Source organism: Tauraco erythrolophus, chromosome 17 (genome assembly GCF_009769465.1).
Source record: "Tauraco erythrolophus isolate bTauEry1 chromosome 17, bTauEry1.pri, whole genome shotgun sequence".
NCBI lineage: Eukaryota > Metazoa > Chordata > Aves > Musophagiformes > Musophagidae > Tauraco > Tauraco erythrolophus.
Genome location: NC_141481.1, coordinates 6,273,758 through 6,293,835, shown reverse-complemented (window position 1 = coordinate 6,293,835; position 20,078 = coordinate 6,273,758). Strand labels below are relative to the sequence as shown.

General features: G+C 39.2%; 1 protein-coding gene across 11 annotated transcripts; it reads right to left on the bottom strand.

Annotated features, from left to right (window-relative positions):
- Positions 1-1,393: 1,393 nt before the first annotated feature.
- CCP110 (centriolar coiled-coil protein 110) lies at positions 1,394-19,801 on the bottom strand. Of its 11 annotated transcripts, none has more exons than XM_086622047.1 (15): positions 19,770-19,801; positions 16,910-17,061; positions 15,301-15,429; positions 12,193-13,837; positions 11,121-11,245; positions 10,793-10,976; positions 10,228-10,367; positions 9,739-9,855; positions 9,384-9,485; positions 8,965-9,102; positions 8,395-8,474; positions 7,733-7,795; positions 6,739-6,798; positions 6,084-6,166; positions 1,396-1,469 (listed from the first exon to the last, which is right to left on the bottom strand). In XM_086622047.1, the coding sequence occupies exons 2-15, from the start codon at positions 17,054-17,056 to the stop codon at positions 1,417-1,419; spliced, it is 3,066 nt and encodes a 1,021-aa protein (XP_086478173.1). In that variant the 5' UTR covers positions 17,057-17,061; positions 19,770-19,801; the 3' UTR covers positions 1,396-1,416. The 11 variants fall into 11 exon arrangements, with proteins under 11 accessions (XP_086478177.1, XP_086478178.1, XP_086478179.1 ...); XM_086622045.1 differs by having other exon boundaries at positions 16,910-17,064; positions 19,770-19,798; XM_086622044.1 differs by lacking the exon at positions 19,770-19,801 and adding an exon at positions 17,981-18,007 and having other exon boundaries at positions 16,910-17,064.
- Between the last annotated feature and the right edge of the window lie 277 nt (positions 19,802-20,078).

Sequence of the window (20,078 nt, the reverse complement as noted above, 5' to 3'; positions counted from 1 at the left end):
AGGCACTCATTACTGCCCATGAAGACACTCTCCTCATCCCACCGTTCATGTTCCTCTTTCATGCTGACTATTTAACACAATGAAATTTTCAGTCAGTCTCTCTTCTCTTACATGTGTCAACATGTTACAAAGCTTCCAAAGTTAGGGGTTGCATTGTATGGATACTGGGAAAGCAACAAAATACAACCCATTCCACATTCTGACAGTCAGTTCTCAGCCGGCACTGTTAGAGAGCAAAACAGCAAACACTGCAAAGACATACAGCCACACTTTTCTCTAATGGACTTTAAATGTTAACATCCTGTCTCAAATTCCTTAAAAGACAGAAGTTACAGAACTCTACTCCCCTCAAGTTGAAGGATAACATCTATCAGTAGGAAGACCAAGGCAAAATATGGGCATGATCTTTTAATATTAGATTTTCATAAATATTAGAGTGTGTTTGCTGTCAGGGTCAGGTAGGGATTTTTTTTTTTCCCCCTTGAAATCATTATTTCAGTACAAGGGTCTGTTAGATCACGGTAGAAGAGAAACTGCTTAGAAAAATTGCGACTGTCATATAATGACACATAAGGTATCTGAATTATTGTTATGGGCAATCATTTGTAAGTCTGAACTGGTACAACATTTAAAATCTTGCTTTCTGAATTTTTTGTAGAACATATGCTTCTTTTCATCTTGGTCAAAAGTTGCTTCCATAAGAAAATGCAGTAGATAGCAAGGAAAAAAAAAAATCCCAGGACTGTTCCAGCACGGTGGTTTGATCTACGTGTATAAATGCGCAATTTCAGTAGAGTCATAGAAAGTACGTCTGTCTGCCCAGAAGTTAATCTGGATCCATGTCTGTCCAACTCAGCAGAAATGCAAAACATTTAGGCCATCAGTATTTGAATTGAGGTAATCGCATTCATACAGAAAGTACATTCAAAAAGGCTGCTGACAAAGTCATTGATGGAAGAGATCAATTTTGTTTGAAGGAAGTTATTTTTTTTTCTTATTTAACTGCTTTAACTTTATGGTATGAAACTAAAAATATACACGTGACTTATTTATGGTGGCAACCATGTACAGAAATTGCAATTTTAAAGTAATGCAAAAGCATATGTCAGACACAAGAAAGAGTGTGAAAAAGTCACAAATTAGCTTAATGTTGCCCTATGGTGGTCTTTAAATAAACAAGATTATGAATCTTATGTGTACACAGTAATGAATATATAAGAAGTTTTAACACGCAGTTTTTCCACAAGTGTTAGAGCTTCACAGCCCTTTACTACTTCAATATGCTTGTTTTAATGTGTCATTGTATGTTTGTAATTTCTGAATAAACATATACATATAGAAGATGCAGTATTTGAATCAGTGCTGAGAACGGCATCACTAAAAAATAGCCATTTTATCCCAGCGAGTGCTGTCGTCTTAAATTGTCACAACATTTGGCTTCTTTCTTTGGGTTCTTCCTGCATATGCTCCTAAAAATGAAGTAGAAACATTACCATTTTACAATTAGTAGTACTGGTTTTTGTAACAGGACTATCCAACAAAAACAGCCCAGAAGTTTAAGACAATTTTTTTCAAAGCAGTATTATATATTCAGTGACTACTTTTAGAATGACAGTTTTCATAACGTTACACCCAAAATGCTTTACAAAAACTACCTATATGTTTGAAAATAACAATATTTAATAGTACTTCCTTCCTCAGTAACTATTCCATCTTCTTTTCTGCTACTCTAAAACATCTACAACTACAATTTACAAGTTTTCAAAAGATAAGTCTATTTGTAACATCAACAAGACAGAGATTAAATGACTGATAAGTTTAACAATGCCATGTACTACTTTTAAACAAACTATCAAGTCAAATATTTAAGATAACTCTTTCCCTAATAAACCAAGAGACAGTTGTAGGTTTCCGTATGTTGACATATACAACCAGAATTAAAGTGCAGTATGAATAAGGTCATCAGGCAGAGCCCTTACAAACGGAAAGCTACTCAAGTATAAAAATAAATAAATAAATCTCTCTACATGGAACAAATATATACATATATATGTATATATGCAGAAAGCCATATTATAGTGTGCACAGCAGAAGTATCTTCCAGTAATAAGTGTTTCGCACTCACTGCAGGCTGCTAAAAAGTAGCACAACTCGGCATTCCTTCGGTTCAGGCAGTTAACGAGTGTCCCGCAATGTGAGCAAAGATTTACTCAAAGCAGTGAAAATCATACCACGTGGTGCAGAGCAGTGGAAATGGAAGACAGCCATGGAATGGAAATAATTAGCAGGCAATTAAATGAATGTGACAGAGTACATGCCAGTCCTTTTCAGGCTCTTCAGCTGCTCTTTGTCAGAGCAGCAGTGGTTACTTACAGGTCTCCAATGGCTACGTTCAGGACAGTGCAAAGCAGCTTTGGAAAAGCCCACAGAGACCCTATCACAGCAGCACCCCTCACACCTGAACACTGTTTCCCACTACACAGAAAGGCACATCTCGCTGGCCCAATGCTCTCCAAGTGCTCTACTCTTCAGCCCACCTATGATCTTGTAGGACAAACAACCCGGCTGACAGGCGTGATGCTTTATTAGTATGTTAACACTGCCTCTTAAGGGCACTCCAAATCATATAAAAGTCTTACATACAGAATAGGACAGTACAGGGAAGTGTAAAAAATCCCAGCAATCTAGACTAAGAGAGTGAAGAAGTCAAGTTTTGTTTAAAAGAGTCACAGTCCTTCTGAATGCAATTATCACCCAACCTTTTCCAGTGGCAGGGGGCTATTACACAAGGCCTCTCTCCTCTGCGGTACAACTGCCCTGCTCCTCACACACAGCAAGTCTGAGCCTTCCTGAAGCGCTGGCCTGAACGCTGACACACTTCACAGCACACACCATCTCACACGGGCAACCTGCTCCTTGCTCAGCCTGGACAGGCACACGGAAAGACCACGCCTGGCCGAGTGCTGCTGCCACCCAAATGCGCTATGTGCCTCCTGCCACATGTTTCTTTTCCACAACACTTAGTGAGCCTGGGCAGAAACAAAGGAGATAAATAGGTCTAGTTGCAGCAGCCGCCTCATCTCAACCACCTTCTTTATAACACAATCAGACCACATTAAAATGCCCTGCCTGGCACAGCTTGCAGCTATTGACTGAGCATCTCTGTCCCATTCAAAATAATAAAAAAATAAATCAACAAATAAGACTCCTTATGGATTTAGTAGTTTGTACTTTTCTCTTTCGCACAGAACTCTGGATTCAAGCAGTACAAAACAACAAAAATTAAGTTTATGATCACCAGCTGAAATGCCTTCTTGCCAGAAAAAGACAATAATCAATCGGAGTAGTATTAAAGCTACAAAGCACTTCGCAGACAGAATTTAAAACAATCAGAAGAATGAAAAAAAAAAAGAAGAAAGTAGATGGATGAGTACATTATTGTTTTCTTCTGAGGGTATGTCTCTCATCTAATTTGAATGCATAAGTGATATTTATATATAATAGTTGCACTCTACTAATCCTCCTTCCCTTTTGCCCTCTAATAAGCACAATTGAATTGAGAGTCAGGGATGAATAAAGACAAGAAATTAAACAGAAATATTACGGGTTAGGAGTATAAAAGACTGACATAGTTGCAGATATAAATAAAACTCTGTATTGCCTAGACCAAACCACTGCTACAAGTCTTTATTTTGTGGCATGCACAACTTCTACTAAAAAAGCATACGCATTTGTTTGGCTTTTTTTTTTTTTTTTTTCCCAAATTGACTTGAGATTATAGTTTCTCTGTCTACAGTCCTTCCCAGATAGAACTTGTTGCCTCACTGAAAGATGACTTTCAGGGATCTCTCTTTATTACTTTAAAAAAAAAAAAAAAAAAAGATTAAAAAGAAATTATTAACAAAAAAACCCTATTCAACATACTGCCAAGCCTTTCACTATTCACATTTTATTCATAAATACAGAAAACCATGTTCCATTTAAATTTATTCAACTGCAGGCTTTTTCATTATTGCAAAATTACGCAGATTATTTCTTTCATGCCAAGTGTTCCCCATCTAATAATTTCAGAATGCATTTCTATTCGTTTAGTACAAGTAGTCTAACCTATTTGCAAAGGAGCGTACGAAGTACTGGTACTGTGCCATGGGAACACGCGATGTCCAAATACTAAATGACCTTACTTTGTGCAACCAGAACTAGGCAGTATACAACTGGTTGGACACATCTGCTTTAAGTTCCAAGGCGGCCACTACAGAAGGCATTAAATAGCTTTCCAGATATTCAACAAATTGCAATAAAGAAAGGCACTGAGAAATACAGAGAAATATCCCAAAGGATTCTTTTCATTGCCAAGCACCAACTGTCAAGACTTAGATAATCACGACTAAAATAATCTCAGGGACTTGGCAGAACAGCACACACTGCTGACACAGATGAGCGAGAGAATGCTTCAACTGGATGTCTGATGCCAGGCACAAAGGTAAAACACACGGTAGATCATTACAAGCTGAGCATGAATGATACGAGATTGGGGATAGCATCCAAATCTCAAATCTTTGCTAAACTTGACACTGACACCACCCTCGCACTACTACTCTTTAACAACCTCTGTAATACTCTAACTGGCAGAGGTCTTGATTGTTGTGTCGTCCCTGCTCTTCAGCACTCTTACTTACTAGCTAATACCAGACACATTTTTGCAAACTCACAGATGAAAACTTGCCTTAACGGCTACCTCTGGTTGCTAGAATTATATTGCTTACTTAGCTTTTTCTTTATATTTCAGAGAGATTATTTACTACCTTTGCTAACTTTTCTGTAGCGTCACTGAGCACAACTGAACAACTGCCTTACTCCACTTTAGTGGTGATAGCACTACCAGGAGAATTGGCAAGAGAAAAATGAATGAACAAACCTTGGTTGTAATCTCATTATTTACTTTTCTATTTTCCCTTCCTTCCCCCACCTTCTCCTCTTCAAACTGAAACGCTACCAATGCGTATGCATAGTTTCTTACTATACATCCTTTTACGGCCCCTCCTCTTGGCTTTACAAAGTCCTATGAAAAAACCAAATGCTCCGGGAAAACATTCTATTTAAGCAGTGTACACACTGCACTAAAGCTTGCAGATGCTCCCTGCCAGCATTGCTCCAGGACAGTAATAAATGGAGAACTTAGCTTACAGGAAAAGTTTGATACTTAATACATAAAGATAATTCAGATCACTATGGAAACCAGTTGAAATCATCCTACTACATTATAATCTGCCTTTATTGAGCCCCAAAATTCCCATTTTTTATACTTGACTTGTGGAACTTTCCTTTGAGAACAAAGTGTAATTAAGACCTTAATCGGTTTTCAAATCTATAAATCACTTTACCTTTTGATAAATTAACGTTTGTCACTTAAGAAATTTAAAATCCAATTTTAAAAACGGAAACTGTATAAGCTGTTTCATAGTGGTTTATTTCCTTCATGCCTGAATGGGCTGAAAACTGAGAGGTCTTGCACTATTATCAAACCTATTTGATAAACGGTAACCAATCAGTAATCTCTGCATGCAAGTACAGGAATACTCCACTTCTAAAATTGGGTCATTAAGACTCAAACATTCTGTAAGATGCTGCACTAATATATACAATTTTAGGACTGTGTGACGACTGAACGCCCACTGACAAATCTGAAACTGTCCTTCCTGTCCTTTCAACAGGCTTCCTGTTGAAGAAAAGTTACCCATGTATACAGAACTAAGAATCAAGTGACATTAAGATCCTAATCCAAGTCTATTTTGACAACTTCTTAAACAGTTACAGTGAATACATGTGGCAAACTTGTTCATGACTGGGCATCTGGTGAGTGAAAGCAAATGAGCTGTGCAGAACATTCTATATACTACGTTTATAGAATTTGAAAGTGGATGGTTAAGGTACTAGCACATGTTTGTTTAAAGAGATAGGTTAGACTGAAGACAAAGCAAAGCAGGTGCACAAGAAAAGGAAAACAATACATCCTCCGTTTAGTTTTTCTAGATACTAGGAACTTATTTACTATAAGATCCAAGCACCAATTTTCTACACACCTGAAACAGCCTTGTTAGACACTCTGCTCTCTGAGGCCTTCTTTATATTTTGCTCAACCCCCTTCACTGAGGTCTTAGGGGTTCTAATTAAATATAAAAGAGTTAATAAGTCACTTGCATCAAAGTTGAAAGGCTGTATCCAAAAATATAAAGACACTATCAAACTATGTCTGGCATGAAAACATTTTTTACAGTGTCCCACAGAGCCTCCTCCTGAGCATGTGTACAATTCCTATCAACATTATTATGGCTTAAGCAGATATATCAAACAGGAGAACATCTCCCCATGAACAGTTTTGAAAAACTCTGTTCAAGAAATCAATTCAGTTCAGATATTGTGGCATTACAGTCTACATTTTAAAATATACATATTTCATTCAGTGGAAGCAAAGCTTCATGGAATGAATGTTACAAATAGAAATGTTGGAACAGTGTAAATGGAGACAAGACACAAGAGGATGAGAACACTAAACATTTTCTTGCAGTATAAGGTAAAACAAAGCTTCATCACTCTCTCAAAAATACTGTGTGAAGTAATTATTTTTACTCTGAACAACAGTTGCACCAGTATGTGTAAATATTATTCAGAAATTACAGTGCTCTTGCACTTTGCATTTACTTTCGTCTTTAGGCTACAAACATGCTGTGCCCTTACCCTTGTCTGCAAAGCAGTCTATGAACTGGGGCATTCTGTCCTTGATTTGGTTGAAGCACGCTGTTAAAGCACAAAAACTTTCATTAGTGCTTTTTTCTCTTCTTTAAAAAAAATACTCCCATAAGGAATACTGAATTCTGCGCTACGTTTCACGTAACAAATTTCAGAAAGGCTAACAGGCTCTGTAATGCAGGTGGACATGTAAGCAAGTGGCAGGAATTAAAATTCCAGAACAGCATTACTACTTCCACTATTGAAAACAAAGAAACAAAAAAGCACACAGATAAAACCCTCTCAACAGTGCCCTGGGTTCCTAGTCATTGATAAGGACATACAAGAAAAAAAGGGCTGAATCACCTGAACTAGTCATTGAAGATTGAACTGTATTAGTAGACAGCACGTCCTCAAAGCTTTTGGTAGGCAAGGGATAAAAATTGTTTTTGAGGGATGCCAGGTATCTGACTTTTTACGCTAGAAAAAGGTGCAGACAGGCCTCATAAGAGAAGGGCTGCGCTCTTCCTGAACACCATAATTTCTGTGATTTAAGCAAACAATCACACAATCGAGAAGCAAGAACTTTTCCTCGCAAGAGAAAGCCACCACTTTTCTGACAGCTTTATAAAGATAAGCATATCAATGTTTACATCACAAAGTAAAGGGTATTAAGAAAAGTGGTGTCAAACTGAAGCTTAAGAGATACTAGTAATGTATCTTAAAGAAAAACTTTGAACCTCAGTACAAAAATTTAAAGCCATAAATAATTAATTTCTGAATATACAATTTCAAAACTGATTCTGAAAAAAAATAAATATTTTCTAACTTCTTATGAGCTAATAAACCCCTTTCTCAGACTGTGCTAAACCGGATTTCATTACTGCCTGTCACAATAGTGGCAGGAATTGAGCTGACTGATGGCAAATCAGCAACACAGATCAGAGTCTGTCTTTATAACAGAGTTCTTAAAAGCATCTTAATACAAGTAATTTTCACTCACCGGCTTTCAGGAGTTTTTTGTTTTATGATTATTTTTTTACTTGGCATTCCCATCTCTGAAGCCCTAGAGAAACAAAAGTATTGAAACATACTTAAATTATAAAATTATCATCTAGGTCTTAAACAGAAACAGTAAGAGAAAATCCACAACAGGATCTGCATCTACATGTAATACTGCCAGAGCAGCAATACAGATTATCACCTTTTATTCACAAGAAAGTGTAACACAACTGTTCAGTCCACTGTGTTGCAGGGCCTGCTACCATCCCCTGAAAAACTTTGCCACAGTATTTACTCTACCAAAGATCGCTATTGCTAGGCCTTTTAGAAAGACTGATAAGATAACTTTGAGCACTTTTTCCGATTTACAAAAATCAACCATAAACAAGGATCATTTTGCTCACCACTGGAATATAGCATAAATGCACAACTTAGAACAAACCTTTTTCTGCCATACAAACAAGAAGTTCCTTAAAAGTAAGAGCGAACTACTATTAGTAAGACACCACAAACCTGAAGACAGTATTTTATTCACTCTTCCTAGGAGAGATGTTAGTTTACAAAAAAGCTGTTACTCCAAAACCTTCTTTTCACTATTTCCAATGCCTCCTACTCATCCTCTTGCACCCCACCCCCCCCACCACAAAGGGAGACTGCACATACTTCATGTACTTTTTTCTGTCCAGAGATTTCTGTGTAGCTGTTGAAAGTGTCAGTCTCTCTCTTGGGCTCTTTACTTTATCCTAAAAAAGAAAAAGAACTGAATAGTTACTGCTCTAATTGAGATTAATCCCATCTGACCTGACCCCACTTAAAGAAATAAAATAAAACTAAAAAAAAAAAAAAAAATAAAATTACAAAACCAACAGTTTTTCAGCACTAAGTTCACATTCAGGCTAAATTCAAGGTTTTTTTCTTTTCTAAAATTAAAGGATCTTCCTTATGTTACCAGATTAAAAAGGTTTGTGTGCCATAACAAATTCTTATTTAAGGTATGAACTTTTCATTATTACTTTCACCATATTATTCATTCTAATTCTTATACATCTAAACACTAAAAGTTTCAACATATTAGTCTCCTACTGCAGTAACTTTTTTTTATTTTTATTTGAATAAAATTACCCACAGAAGCATAATTAAAGTACAATTTAGAATTAGAAAACTTTTTACTGCGTGAAGAAGAATCTCTTAAAAGAAAAATGATTCAGTACTTAAAGTCTTTAAACAGCTTACATTCTCTTGAATATAACGCACCATTTGCCTGAGCATCTTCTCCTTACGAACTTCACGATCATGATGCAGAATATTCATTCTTTCTGATGCCTCCATTGTAAAAAAGATGTCATGGATGTCATACAGAGCAGCTCGCAGCTGGAGAGAATAATTAAAATTTTAATAAAATATTCAGTCAAGTTAACATTCCCATGGCTTTGATCATCAAGCTCTTCTTGCTTTCAATTTAAATAAAACACTTGAAAAGATAATTTTGAAATTTCTCTTAAAGTGTCAGCACAAAAAAGGAATCTTCTCTTCACAGCCATAGCTTAAACTTTTTAAAAGGTCACTGTGAAGGTTTTAAGTATTTATATTACAAAAGCAGAATAGCTAGGAAAGAAAAAGAAAAAAAAAAGAAAAGGTTTAGATAGTGTCACCTGAGCCATTACTCTTTCATGAAGGGATGCATCTTGTGCTGAAACACTTCCTCTTTTTAACGGGGCTTCAGACTGAAAATTTTTTATGAACTCCATGGTATCCTGGGGAAGGTGGAAAAAGAAGATTAAGCACCAGCGTAATCCTTCACAACAGAGGATCATTAAAACTGTATGCACAGGATGTAGAGTCATCGTTTGACTTGGACCTTATGACACTAAGCAATGCAACAATCAAACACATCCACTCTAGAGACATTCCCAAATTCTTCTGAAAGCAGAAAATGCATTCTTTCACCTGTCAACTGAAGATTGGAACAAGAGGAGAAGCTGCATAATATAAAAATGCTGATCTTACTTTTACAGTTTGCTTAAGATGTTTCAGCTTTTCTGTCTGCAGGAGTCTACGAGTGAGAAACCCCTTTGCCACAGCAGTGATCTTATCGAACTTCATTTGTATCTCTGGACTGAAAACCTTAAAAGAAAAGAAGCACTTTCTAAACATTCAATAAAAAAAGCAAGAATTATGAATTACTTCTCAAATAACATCAATCACATGACAGAAGTTTCCAAGTAAGAAACAAGCTGTCAACAAACGTTTTGGCCAGGCCAGAAGTACCTACCACAATATTAAGTTAGCAGAAGCAATATGCTGTTATGTGATTATTTTGCATACATAAACAATGAGGAAAATATTCTGTACAGTTTTCTCCTATAATTGAAGCTGATAAAGGAAGGGATACTGAACTTTTCTGTGAGATTTATTACTGCACAGCTACTGTAAAGTTAACAGTGTCTTACAAAAAACAGGGCTTTTGAAACTATGAATAAAACTTTTTTTCCTTACCTGAGTCCACCTAGTTTTGATTCGGTTACTCGGCCTAGATACCGAGGTTTTTATAACTCCACTACCTGACGGTCCCCAGAGAAAGAACGACGTTTCGCTTGTAGAAGCAAAGGTGGTAGGTGTTGTAGTACGAGCAAAACCTGCATGCAAGGCAGAACATACAGTTCAACACACACAAAATTTTGTCCATAACGTAGTGACCACGTGCACGTATACACTCAGCTCAGAGGTAGCAGCTTTGTTTACAAGGTCAATTACAGGCAAGAAGCAATGTTAATTTTTCTGATCCATTTCCTAGCAAAATTTGCCCAACAGAAACCAAAACAAACCATTTTACAATGTTCTGGAAGAGGCGAGAGAAACCATGCTAAATGCCAGCTAGACAAAGATGCGACACGGTGTTTGTTTTACACGGGCTGCCAGCAGCTGAAGGCAGCAGCTGTCGGCAGATCCCGACCAACACGTGCCCTGGGACAGGAACACGACGGGGCAGCTGGCCCCGTCAGGCACTGTAAAGCAAAACACATCACAACATTTCATCTGTATTCGACCCTCTCAGTTTTACCAATGCTGGTAGAGTTTGCATTATGGACTGTCTCCAGCTGAGACTGCATGCTTTCCAGCAAGCCACTTTCGCTTTTTTTCCTCCACTCCAACTCCATCCTACTGTTAATATTCACTTTGGAAATTTCTATTTCCGTTGTAGTGATCTTCTTTCCTTTCAACTTTCTCTCCTGCTCCTCCAGTTCCTACAAAAGAAAGAACCAACTAGAAGACTACTTTTCTAACTTGGCAAAGCAACAGAATAAACATTTCAAAACCAACTGCTTCCTGACAAACTGCAATATAACACACATGCCATTTGCTTAGAATTTTTCCTTTTTTTACCTTACCTTCTGCAATTTCTCCTGTTCTCTCTCTTGTTCAGCTATCAGAATTGACAGTTGCTGTGCATGCTGTTCTTCAAGTCTCTTCCTCATTTCTTCAAAGGCCAACATTTTAGTTTTTAGAATATCTTCTGAGAAGATACATTACAAAGAATCAAGGATTAAATAATTTCTATACAATCTTTGCCATAGACAGATGTGCTTTTAACAGGAGTAATTTGCATCATCAGCAAAAAAGCACAACATATCTTTGACATCAGATTTCCATTATGTATTGCAAAGAACCTCCTCAGTTACTGCAGTCCTTCAAAATATTCGCATGTTCATATTTGTGGGATAAGCATGCGAATGGAACAGCAGTAACACCAACTGAGTCTATATTAAAATAAGGACACAAAAAAGTCTGGCTCTAAGAACAGTATACCTACACTTGCTTGAGTGAATTAAAATTGTTTATGCCACTTCAGCTTGACTTGTAGAGACACACAGAGATGTGACACGCTCTTGAATTAGAAGAAAATACCTATGCACTGATTTGCAACCCATTAAAAGGCATCTTCTTTTAATATACACAGGCTTTTCTTTTAGTAGTCTTATTTAGATCTCATGGAGTAAGACATAATTTTCTTGGTAAAACTAAATTCCAATTTCTGCATTCAAGTAGGAAATTAGTATTTGTGCTGTCAAAAGATACCCTTGAGAATAAATACAGAATTCACAAAACAGATACGTGATGTTTTAGCTGACACTTCCTCATAAATTGTTTAATCAAGTATTTGTAACACATAACTGTTCTAAGACTTTTGACTCCAAGTGACTCCTAAGACAGCAATTACTCCCTCTCTAGCAGTTAAAAATGGCTCAAGTAACAAACTGAATTTCAGAATGTCATTAATTAAAAATTAGAGAATTAATGAGGTTATTGAAAAAAAGGATAATTTACACTCAAAATTTTAGCCTTTTGATATATATAAATACTTAGAAACACCAAGGACTAATGATCCTTGGGTTTTTTCTAAAAGATTTATAAACTGAGAAGTAAGTTTAAGGAAAACCCTCAACTCGGGAAATCTTTTACCTTTTGCCATGCTATCAGGGCCTGTATTCTTGGTAACGTAAACTGATCCCCCAGGATATTTCTGTTCTTGCAACCACTGCTTCCCTTGTTCTTCCATTCCAGCTGTTAGAACACAGGGACTGTTTTCTTTCTGGCAGTTGTTGGTGTCCAAATCAAGTCTACGTTTTACCTTTTCGAAACTATTTTCTAGAAACTGCTCATTTGCTGGGGAAACAGCTGGAGTGTCCATCTGCTGTCGCGCATTCGTGCTCTGCATTAGTAGTGGGGATGGGTTTTCTACATCGTAAGATTTATTGAGTTCTACCGGAGAACTACATTTAGTATTTTCTAGCAAACTAGACGGTTTGGTTTCATTCACAACTAGGAGCTTCTGTGTTACCGTGGACTCACTGATGGCAAATGGTTCATTCGATTTTGGAGCTATGATATTAGTACTAGTGTCTACTTTATATGGCCCTCTGCTGTCCATCACGACCTGCCCTTCCACTGCAGCCGACAACGTTCCTTTGCTTTCCAAATGCCCAAAGGAATGGCGATTTGGTTTGCCAATCCCTAACCCATCACAAGGGCCTGAAGAATTCCTGTGGACACCAGGAACTCTGCCAGGGCAAACCATAGTGAAGTCCACCATGAACTTTGGCACGGATTCAGACACATTATTTTTATCAGCAATGTCTTGCATTATTAAATCCATCGCTCTACCCTTGCCTTTAGGACTTAACTCGTAAGCGTTCACAGGGTTATTTATAACGATGTGTCCCATTGACAAAGGTCTGGGGCGTCTTCGGTGCATTTTAGGGCTCATGCTTGGCTCTGGGCTCGGCAACTTGGCATAAGAGCCCGTGAGGCTCCTAATGATGCTACTGTCACGATCGAACATAGAAGTCTTTTTAAATTCTTCATCCGAATCAGAATCCACCAATGGCGGTGTTCCAACTCTCATAGGTATGTCCACTTTGGAAAAACTGGATAAAGTTGACATACTTGTGTTATTTGTATGAGTAGAGGCACCTTGGAGAAGGGTATTTGATTTATTAAGACTGGGTTTATCAAATGTCGGAGCAGTGCAACTTCTGCCTGTAAGCTTTACTCTTTCTTTCACGGAGTCAGTTGTTTTAACGCCATCGTTTTCTTTATCTGAATGACTTTCACTCATGCTTCTCCTTGAATTACTTTTTGAGCTACGTTTGGTTTGCTCTTTCTCTATATACTCCCTGGACTTCTTCATCAGGTTCTGAAGACTCATTACGTATGGATCTTGGACTTCCTCATCCGACGATGGCACTCCTAGTCCCTCTTGCTTTTGCAAAGCAGGTGACACAAATTTACTATGCACATTGTCAGGAGACGCAGCCCTTGGACAAGGTATGTCTTTTGAGAAGTGACTCTCGCTTTGCTTTGAAAATACATCATCTGCTGCTGCTTTAACTACTTCTGTCGCATTTGATGTCTCCTGCCCAGAAGTATCTGCTGGCATAAGTTCAGGTGTCTTCTCAAGCTCTGTGGGACCATGCCTTTCAGGAGAACATGTCGAGTTGACATCTGATAAAGCTGTGAAGTCAGTCGAAGTTTTTGAATCTGAATCCAGGCAAGTATTCTCAGCCTCCAGTGCGTTCACATCACTCACGCTAGGTCCTTTCCTGTTCTGTAAATAAAAATTGAAAAATATAACATATTTTCAACACCATCTTCTCAAGATTCTCAGATTCCTGCAAGCTTCATCTGAATTTTAAAAAAACAACCACTACCACTTTAAAACTAATACAAATTTTCAGTTTGACTGTTACCGATTTCCTACAAATTATTTAAAATACAGAGCTCTTCACAATGAGAAAGAGGTTATTGGAACTAAAACACAGATTTGAATGGTGGTCTACTCAGCAGTTTTACTGATACAAGCGTCTAGATGCAAAGATGCTTTTTTCTTCCTAAGGTAATTTGGGTACATTCAAATAATTTTATGCTTGAAATTATCTTGCAAGATTCCTCTTAAAATATGAAAACATGTTTATATTAAATAAGAAACCTAACTGAAAAATTTCAGCATGAAATATAGAGTAACCTATAGATAACTCAGAACAAATTAACAAAATTCCTAATAAAAATAGGAGAACTATAAAATAATTTGTTCAGTTCTTTACTAACCCAAAGACAATTAAATATGAGTTTTCATTTGTCAAGTACTTGGAAAAATAACTTTATTTAAGTTAGAATTAAATGCTACTTCTACAGCCAGCACTTGTTTAAAAGGATTTTCACACTAAATTTATCCTATAGGTTATCCTATGTATTGCAACTCAGTTACCAAGGGGACATCTCTAGGGAGACAAAAAAAAAAAGTAAGGTAACTTATTTTTGTATTGAACGTATGTTCCTGGTCTGCTCTTCAAATCCCAAGCCGGATGACTGTTGCCATGTACACTCCAGTAAACAATGCAAACTAGCAGGTTTTGTTTGCCACCTTAGTAACTCAACAAATTCAGTGTTAACTGTACTTATTTAAGCAACAGGTAAATTTAAAGACTGTATTACAACTGTTTCAAAGACAAATAATACCACTTGATTAGCTATATTTGATATTCTTTTCAATTTAAACCTCTACTAAATTCATCACTGAAGCAGCAAAGAAGACAAAATAGTTGCAGTAAAATTACAAAGCACACAACAGGATTACGAGTTGTTGTGAAGGTAATTTTAATTCTGTAATTGTAAGACTGAATATAGATTATTTTCTTGTTAAACTATAAACTTGCAAATAAAGCAAGCCGGTTGCTCTAACACTGGGGGGTTTGTTCATTTGTTTTTACAATCTAGTTGTTTCAAACAGTTACAAAAGCAACAGTCATCTGGTGTGGTCTGTCTTTCAAATATACCAAAACAAGCAGTGAAAACCAAGTCCCACGCATTACCAAGAACGTAGATATTATCACTAAATAATGGATTATTAGGTCATACAGCACGAAATACCAGTAAACACTGGTTCTGGATAGTTAACTGCTATTAATTTCATGTTTATATTGGTGAATACTCAAAACTCAGCACTTTCTCAAAATGTCTATAAGCAGAGGTTTTCTGTAAAGGTATAAGACGACTTCGGACTAACACTACCTGAACGTTTTCTAGAATCTCCTGAACACGATTCAATAAAGCTCTTTTCCGAGAGTTCTGCCTCCAGGTCTCTAGGTCCAGTGCTTTCTGTTTATATTGCTGTATTTCCTTTTTCTTTTCAAGACTAAGCTGCAAAACAGGGTGCAAAAAACATGGTTTATATCACCAAATGCAAATTTCAATCCAGAATTACAGAAATAAATTAAAAGAAAAATGACAGAACAACACAATAGAAGAACAACAATCACCTAAGTTGAGGCTCCGCGCGCATTTTCAATGCCAGCTTCTTTTTAACCAATTATAGTTCTTTTTAATGGAAGACGCACAAAATGCCTTCTTGGCACACATGCAAATGAACACCAATGTAAGAGGTCATTTATTAAAAAAATTTGCATGAACATCACACGCTACAATACCAGCTTCAAATGACACAGGACTCAGACTGCAGGACAGGTCTTTCCCAGTCCTCTGTGGAGATGGGAGGTTTGGGCATCCTGTAGAGCACTCTGTGACCTATCTTCCTACTCATACTCAGACTATTAGGCTCTGTGAAGCACTAGCTTGCACTCACCCTCTTGACTCAGAGGTGAACTTCACAAGAAGACAGAAGCGTATGCGAGCAATGTTCTGAATCCTTTCAACAATCAGAATCTGAAAATCCTTCAAGTTACTGCTTTAGAGTATGTAGTTTGGATAGAAGTCAAAGCTAGATCTACAAAACTATATCTACCAAAATTGGTTTCACAAAGTCCTACAAAATTAAATAGTCTCAAGTCAAATTATGCAATTCTTCTATGAAACCTTAAAATATCTACCCATTTGTAAATGAAAAATAATACAATATATCATTTAGTCTGCAACGTGTATCTGTAACACTGGTCTTGCAGATCACTGTTAGTCTCTCCATTCACTGAAAAAGGGTCAGCTGTGTTACTGCACAAACTACCAACAGTCTTCTGCTTGGCTCTGTTTGCATTAAGCACAGAATGACTTAACAAAATTGATGAGCCTGTGAAATACATTAGAGGAAGCTGCAAACACATGAGAAAAAAAAATTACTTAAAAGTTTTTTAACTATCTTGGTATTTCCTATTTGCACATTTTTTTTGACACTTTTAAACAAAGCTCACATGTTCAATATTTGAAATGTCAGCATGATTTTACATAAAGTTAAGCCCAGCAATAACATTCAGCAATTTAATACCACAGACATTTTTACTCCCCTTATGAGGATAACAAATTTCAAGAATCATAGAATTATAGAATGGTTTGGGTTGGAAGGGACCTTAAAGATCACCTGGTTCAAAGCCCTCTGCCATGGGCAGGGACACCTTCCACTACGCCAGGTTGTTCAAGAAAATGAAATGCTCAAGAAATGAAAGCAAACATAGTCAACGTGAAAAAAAAGTACATTTTATCGCTTTACCTTGTAAAATTAAGGCTAGGGATGCTTAGAATACACTAAGAGGCAGGCCAGATGATACCTCAAACAGAGACAGAGCTCTACCTTCAGTAGAATCATTACATGTGGACACCAAAGCTAGTGCCAATAGCACAGTTAGCACACCAGGGAAGAAAGAAAAGAAAAGAGGTAAAAAAAAAGCCTTACCAGAGGGGAAAGCACGGGAACTCCATGGAATTGAATGAGGGAGATATTTTTGTGCTGAAGAGTGAAAGAGGTTTCTCTTTTTATTGCCTCTCCTTGGATTCTGGAAAGATGCTTCTTACAGAATATTTCATAGTCCTCCATCTTCATGTTAACTGCTGCAAAGAATAACAACATTACTCTTCCATGTACTTCCAAGATCATGAAGCGAGAACACTGTAGCTAATTCTGTATCACTATATTCTAGGAAACAAATCATACATTAGAAAACTCAATTCAGTTTCTCTTCCTGTCATTAACAAAAGCTGCAAAGCTGTTCTATTTCTCCCCATATAAAAATAGAATCTGTATCTACGAGCAAAAACAGATGATCACAGGTACCCTGAGAAGAAAGCCAGCATTGAGATAATCAAGATTTACAAAACTACGTTACAGATATTCTTAACAATTTCCACCAAAGACTAAACCTTTAAGGCCTCCCATGACTATCAGATATTATCAACTGTAAAAAAACAATAAATAGAATTGCAGCTAAATTTAAAAAATAATTAAGCTGGTATTAAAGCAGGATCAGCCTTTATATTTAGAGGGTTGAGAGGAATTTGTATTTCACTCCCATGAGCCTCCTCCTTGATACATCCCTCTACAAACAGACGCCAATACTTCCAACAAAAAAATAAATTACAGCCTAGTTTCCTTAAATGAACACTGTCCTACCCTACCGGAGTAAAAATGCAGAGCCAAGCACCACCTGCCAAGGTCTGCCAATGCTTTTGTTCCCCTCGCACACCCCCTCGGCTGATTTCTGCCTTTCTCCCGCCCGCTCCGGGCCCACCGCGCCCTCGCCAGGTAGCCCGGCAGGACCTCTACTCCCGGGCCCGGGGGCAGCCTCGCCTCTCCTCTCCCCTCCCCTCCCCGGCTGCCCTGCCCCACACCTGCCTCTGGGAGGCGGGTGGCACCGGTGGGGCCAGGCCCCGCGGCAGCGCGCCCACCCCCAGCCGCTGTCCCCCCGCGGGGCACGGCCCGGCGCCCGCCCCGCCGAGGCCCCCGCGCTCCCGGCGAACCACTCGGTACCTGCGCGGGGCTCGGAACTGCGCTGCCTCCCGGCAACCGCCCCCCGCAGCCGGGCGCCCCGTGCGGCGCTGCCCCGCCGCCTCCCGGCACCCGCCCCGCGCGGGGCCCGCGGCACTACCAGCCCCAGCGCGCACTGCGGGCCCGGCCCGCTCCGCCCTCCGCGGGGCGGGCCGCGGCGGGCAGAGGCGAGGCGCCGCCTTCTCTTGGCCTGAAAATTTGGGAAAAAAACCTCTCGCTTTGGTCTAGAAGGGACGTGAGCTCGATCTACAAACCTCTTCACGTATCTGAGCCTCGCGGGACACGTCTATCATTTTTGGGCGAGCTCCCAGGCAAAGGGAGCTCACATTTTCAGAGAGAGACAGGCTTGAGGGCCATCCAGGTACTCTGATTGCCGGTGACTTCCACCCGTAGGTCTCCAAGACAAGTTCTCCTATGAGAACAAGTGACGTCTGTTCTGCTTTATCCCATTAAACATCATGTGGCTGTGCAGTCCTTGTACAGTCAGGACCACAAATGAGCTGCCAGCAGGTATCAGTTTCACTGAACGGACTGTGATGAGGAAGATAAACATGAGAACTTGTTAACATGCTCTTTGAGGACAGCATCACGGTGTCACCGCAGACATCCTGTCCTTCCTGCCCGGGCGGCAGCCAGCTGCTGGTCCTGCCAGCCAGAGCAGCAGGCAATACTCCCTCGTCATGCAGGTCAGGCGGAACACACACGCTTGTTTGCCAGCGCTTGGCCCAGGCAAAATTAACTTAAATTTATGGAAACATCTAGTTCCCAGTGAGCACTTGGAGATGTTGTCGTTCTTGTTTGAAAAAACAACTCCTTCATCTGTTACCTCTTCAACACGTTAAATATTATTGAGCGTTTTTAAATCTTCGTCTTTAATCTTAACGAATGCTGGTCTTTATCAAAAGATTTCTAAATATGTAAGACATTTAATTAGACGTTCCATTATTTGTTATGTGCCTGCATATATATGTCTGATTTTTCTTCAGATACACCTGACAGAAGCACAAAAACATAGACAGAAAATAGGATCTGAGATGCTCAGAACCAGCTAGGACAATGTGACAAATATTTATCTCAGCTATTAGAAATAAAATAAATTAAATCCAGTTTAGAAGATTACCTGGTGCCTGTTCCACCTGTGGTTGGCAAGAGTTCCTCACTTCAAAGTCCGTTTCTTCCCATCCTTCCCATAGAGAACACCAAAAAAAGTCAAAATCCTCATTTATGTTACAACAAACTTTCCTCTGCTTCACTATTATTTTTCTAGACTAAACAAGCCCAGTTTGTTCAGCATTCAACAATTTCCCTGTCCTGTTGCTCTTTCCTCTGGATTCTTTCCGACTATTTACACTTTCCTCATGCACAGTGACAAAAGTGAACTTCCCTCTCCAGCAGAAGCCTCTCCACATTTACGCAAGAGGGAACTGCTGTCCCTTGGATGGCTCTTGGGATCTCAGGCCTCCTCACAGTGTCAGGTCTCGGGTTTAGTTTGTGAGCAGGCCTGAATAGCTCGTTAGCTGTATAATACATACGATACATAACACTGCACACAGAAATACAAAAATTAATTGGAAAATAACTAATTAATAACTAATTACTATCATATTTCTAATTAGCTGGCAGAAAACCCCGACACTCTCCAGACACACAGGTCTTCAGCGACTCTCTGGGCAGCGGTACCTTCCCTTCAGTTAACACCATTTATTTTTATCTGTGCCATTTTTTATGAGGAATAACCCCTGTTTTCTTTCAGTGCTCCTCCGAACTTTACCTGAGGTGATTTCTCCGCCCTGGGACCTGCCTTCCCCGGCCTCGCCGCCCCGCAGCGCCGCCCGGCCGCCCCTCCGCGCCGCCTCCACCCGCCCCTCAGCGCCTGCCGGCGGGCGGTGCGCAGCCCGCGCGTGCCCAGCGGGGATTGGCTGGCGGTGACAGCTGCCGCGCGCTGGTTAGCTGAAGGCGGGCTGGCGGCGGGCGCTGATTGGCTGGAGCTGGGCGTGGCGGTGTAACCGTCGCCCTCGCCCTAAGGAGAGGCGGGGGTTGTGGTAGTGTCCGGTCCCGGTCCCGGTCCCGGTCCCGGTCC

What these genes read in the sequence shown, in the direction of transcription:
- CCP110 (XM_086622047.1), bottom strand. Translation starts at nt 17,056, where the DNA reads ATGAAGATGGAGGACTATGAAATATTCTGTAAGAAGCATCTTTCCAGA. An exon ending in CCCTGATAGCATGGCAAAAG is followed by an intron (nt 11,246 to 12,192) that starts GTAAAAGATTTC and finishes GTATCTTCTCAG; the next exon opens with AAGATATTCTAAAAACTAAA. An exon ending in AGACTGCTTTGCAGACAAGG is followed by an intron (nt 6,167 to 6,738) that starts GTAAGGGCACAG and finishes ATATTTAATTAG; the next exon opens with AACCCCTAAGACCTCAGTGA.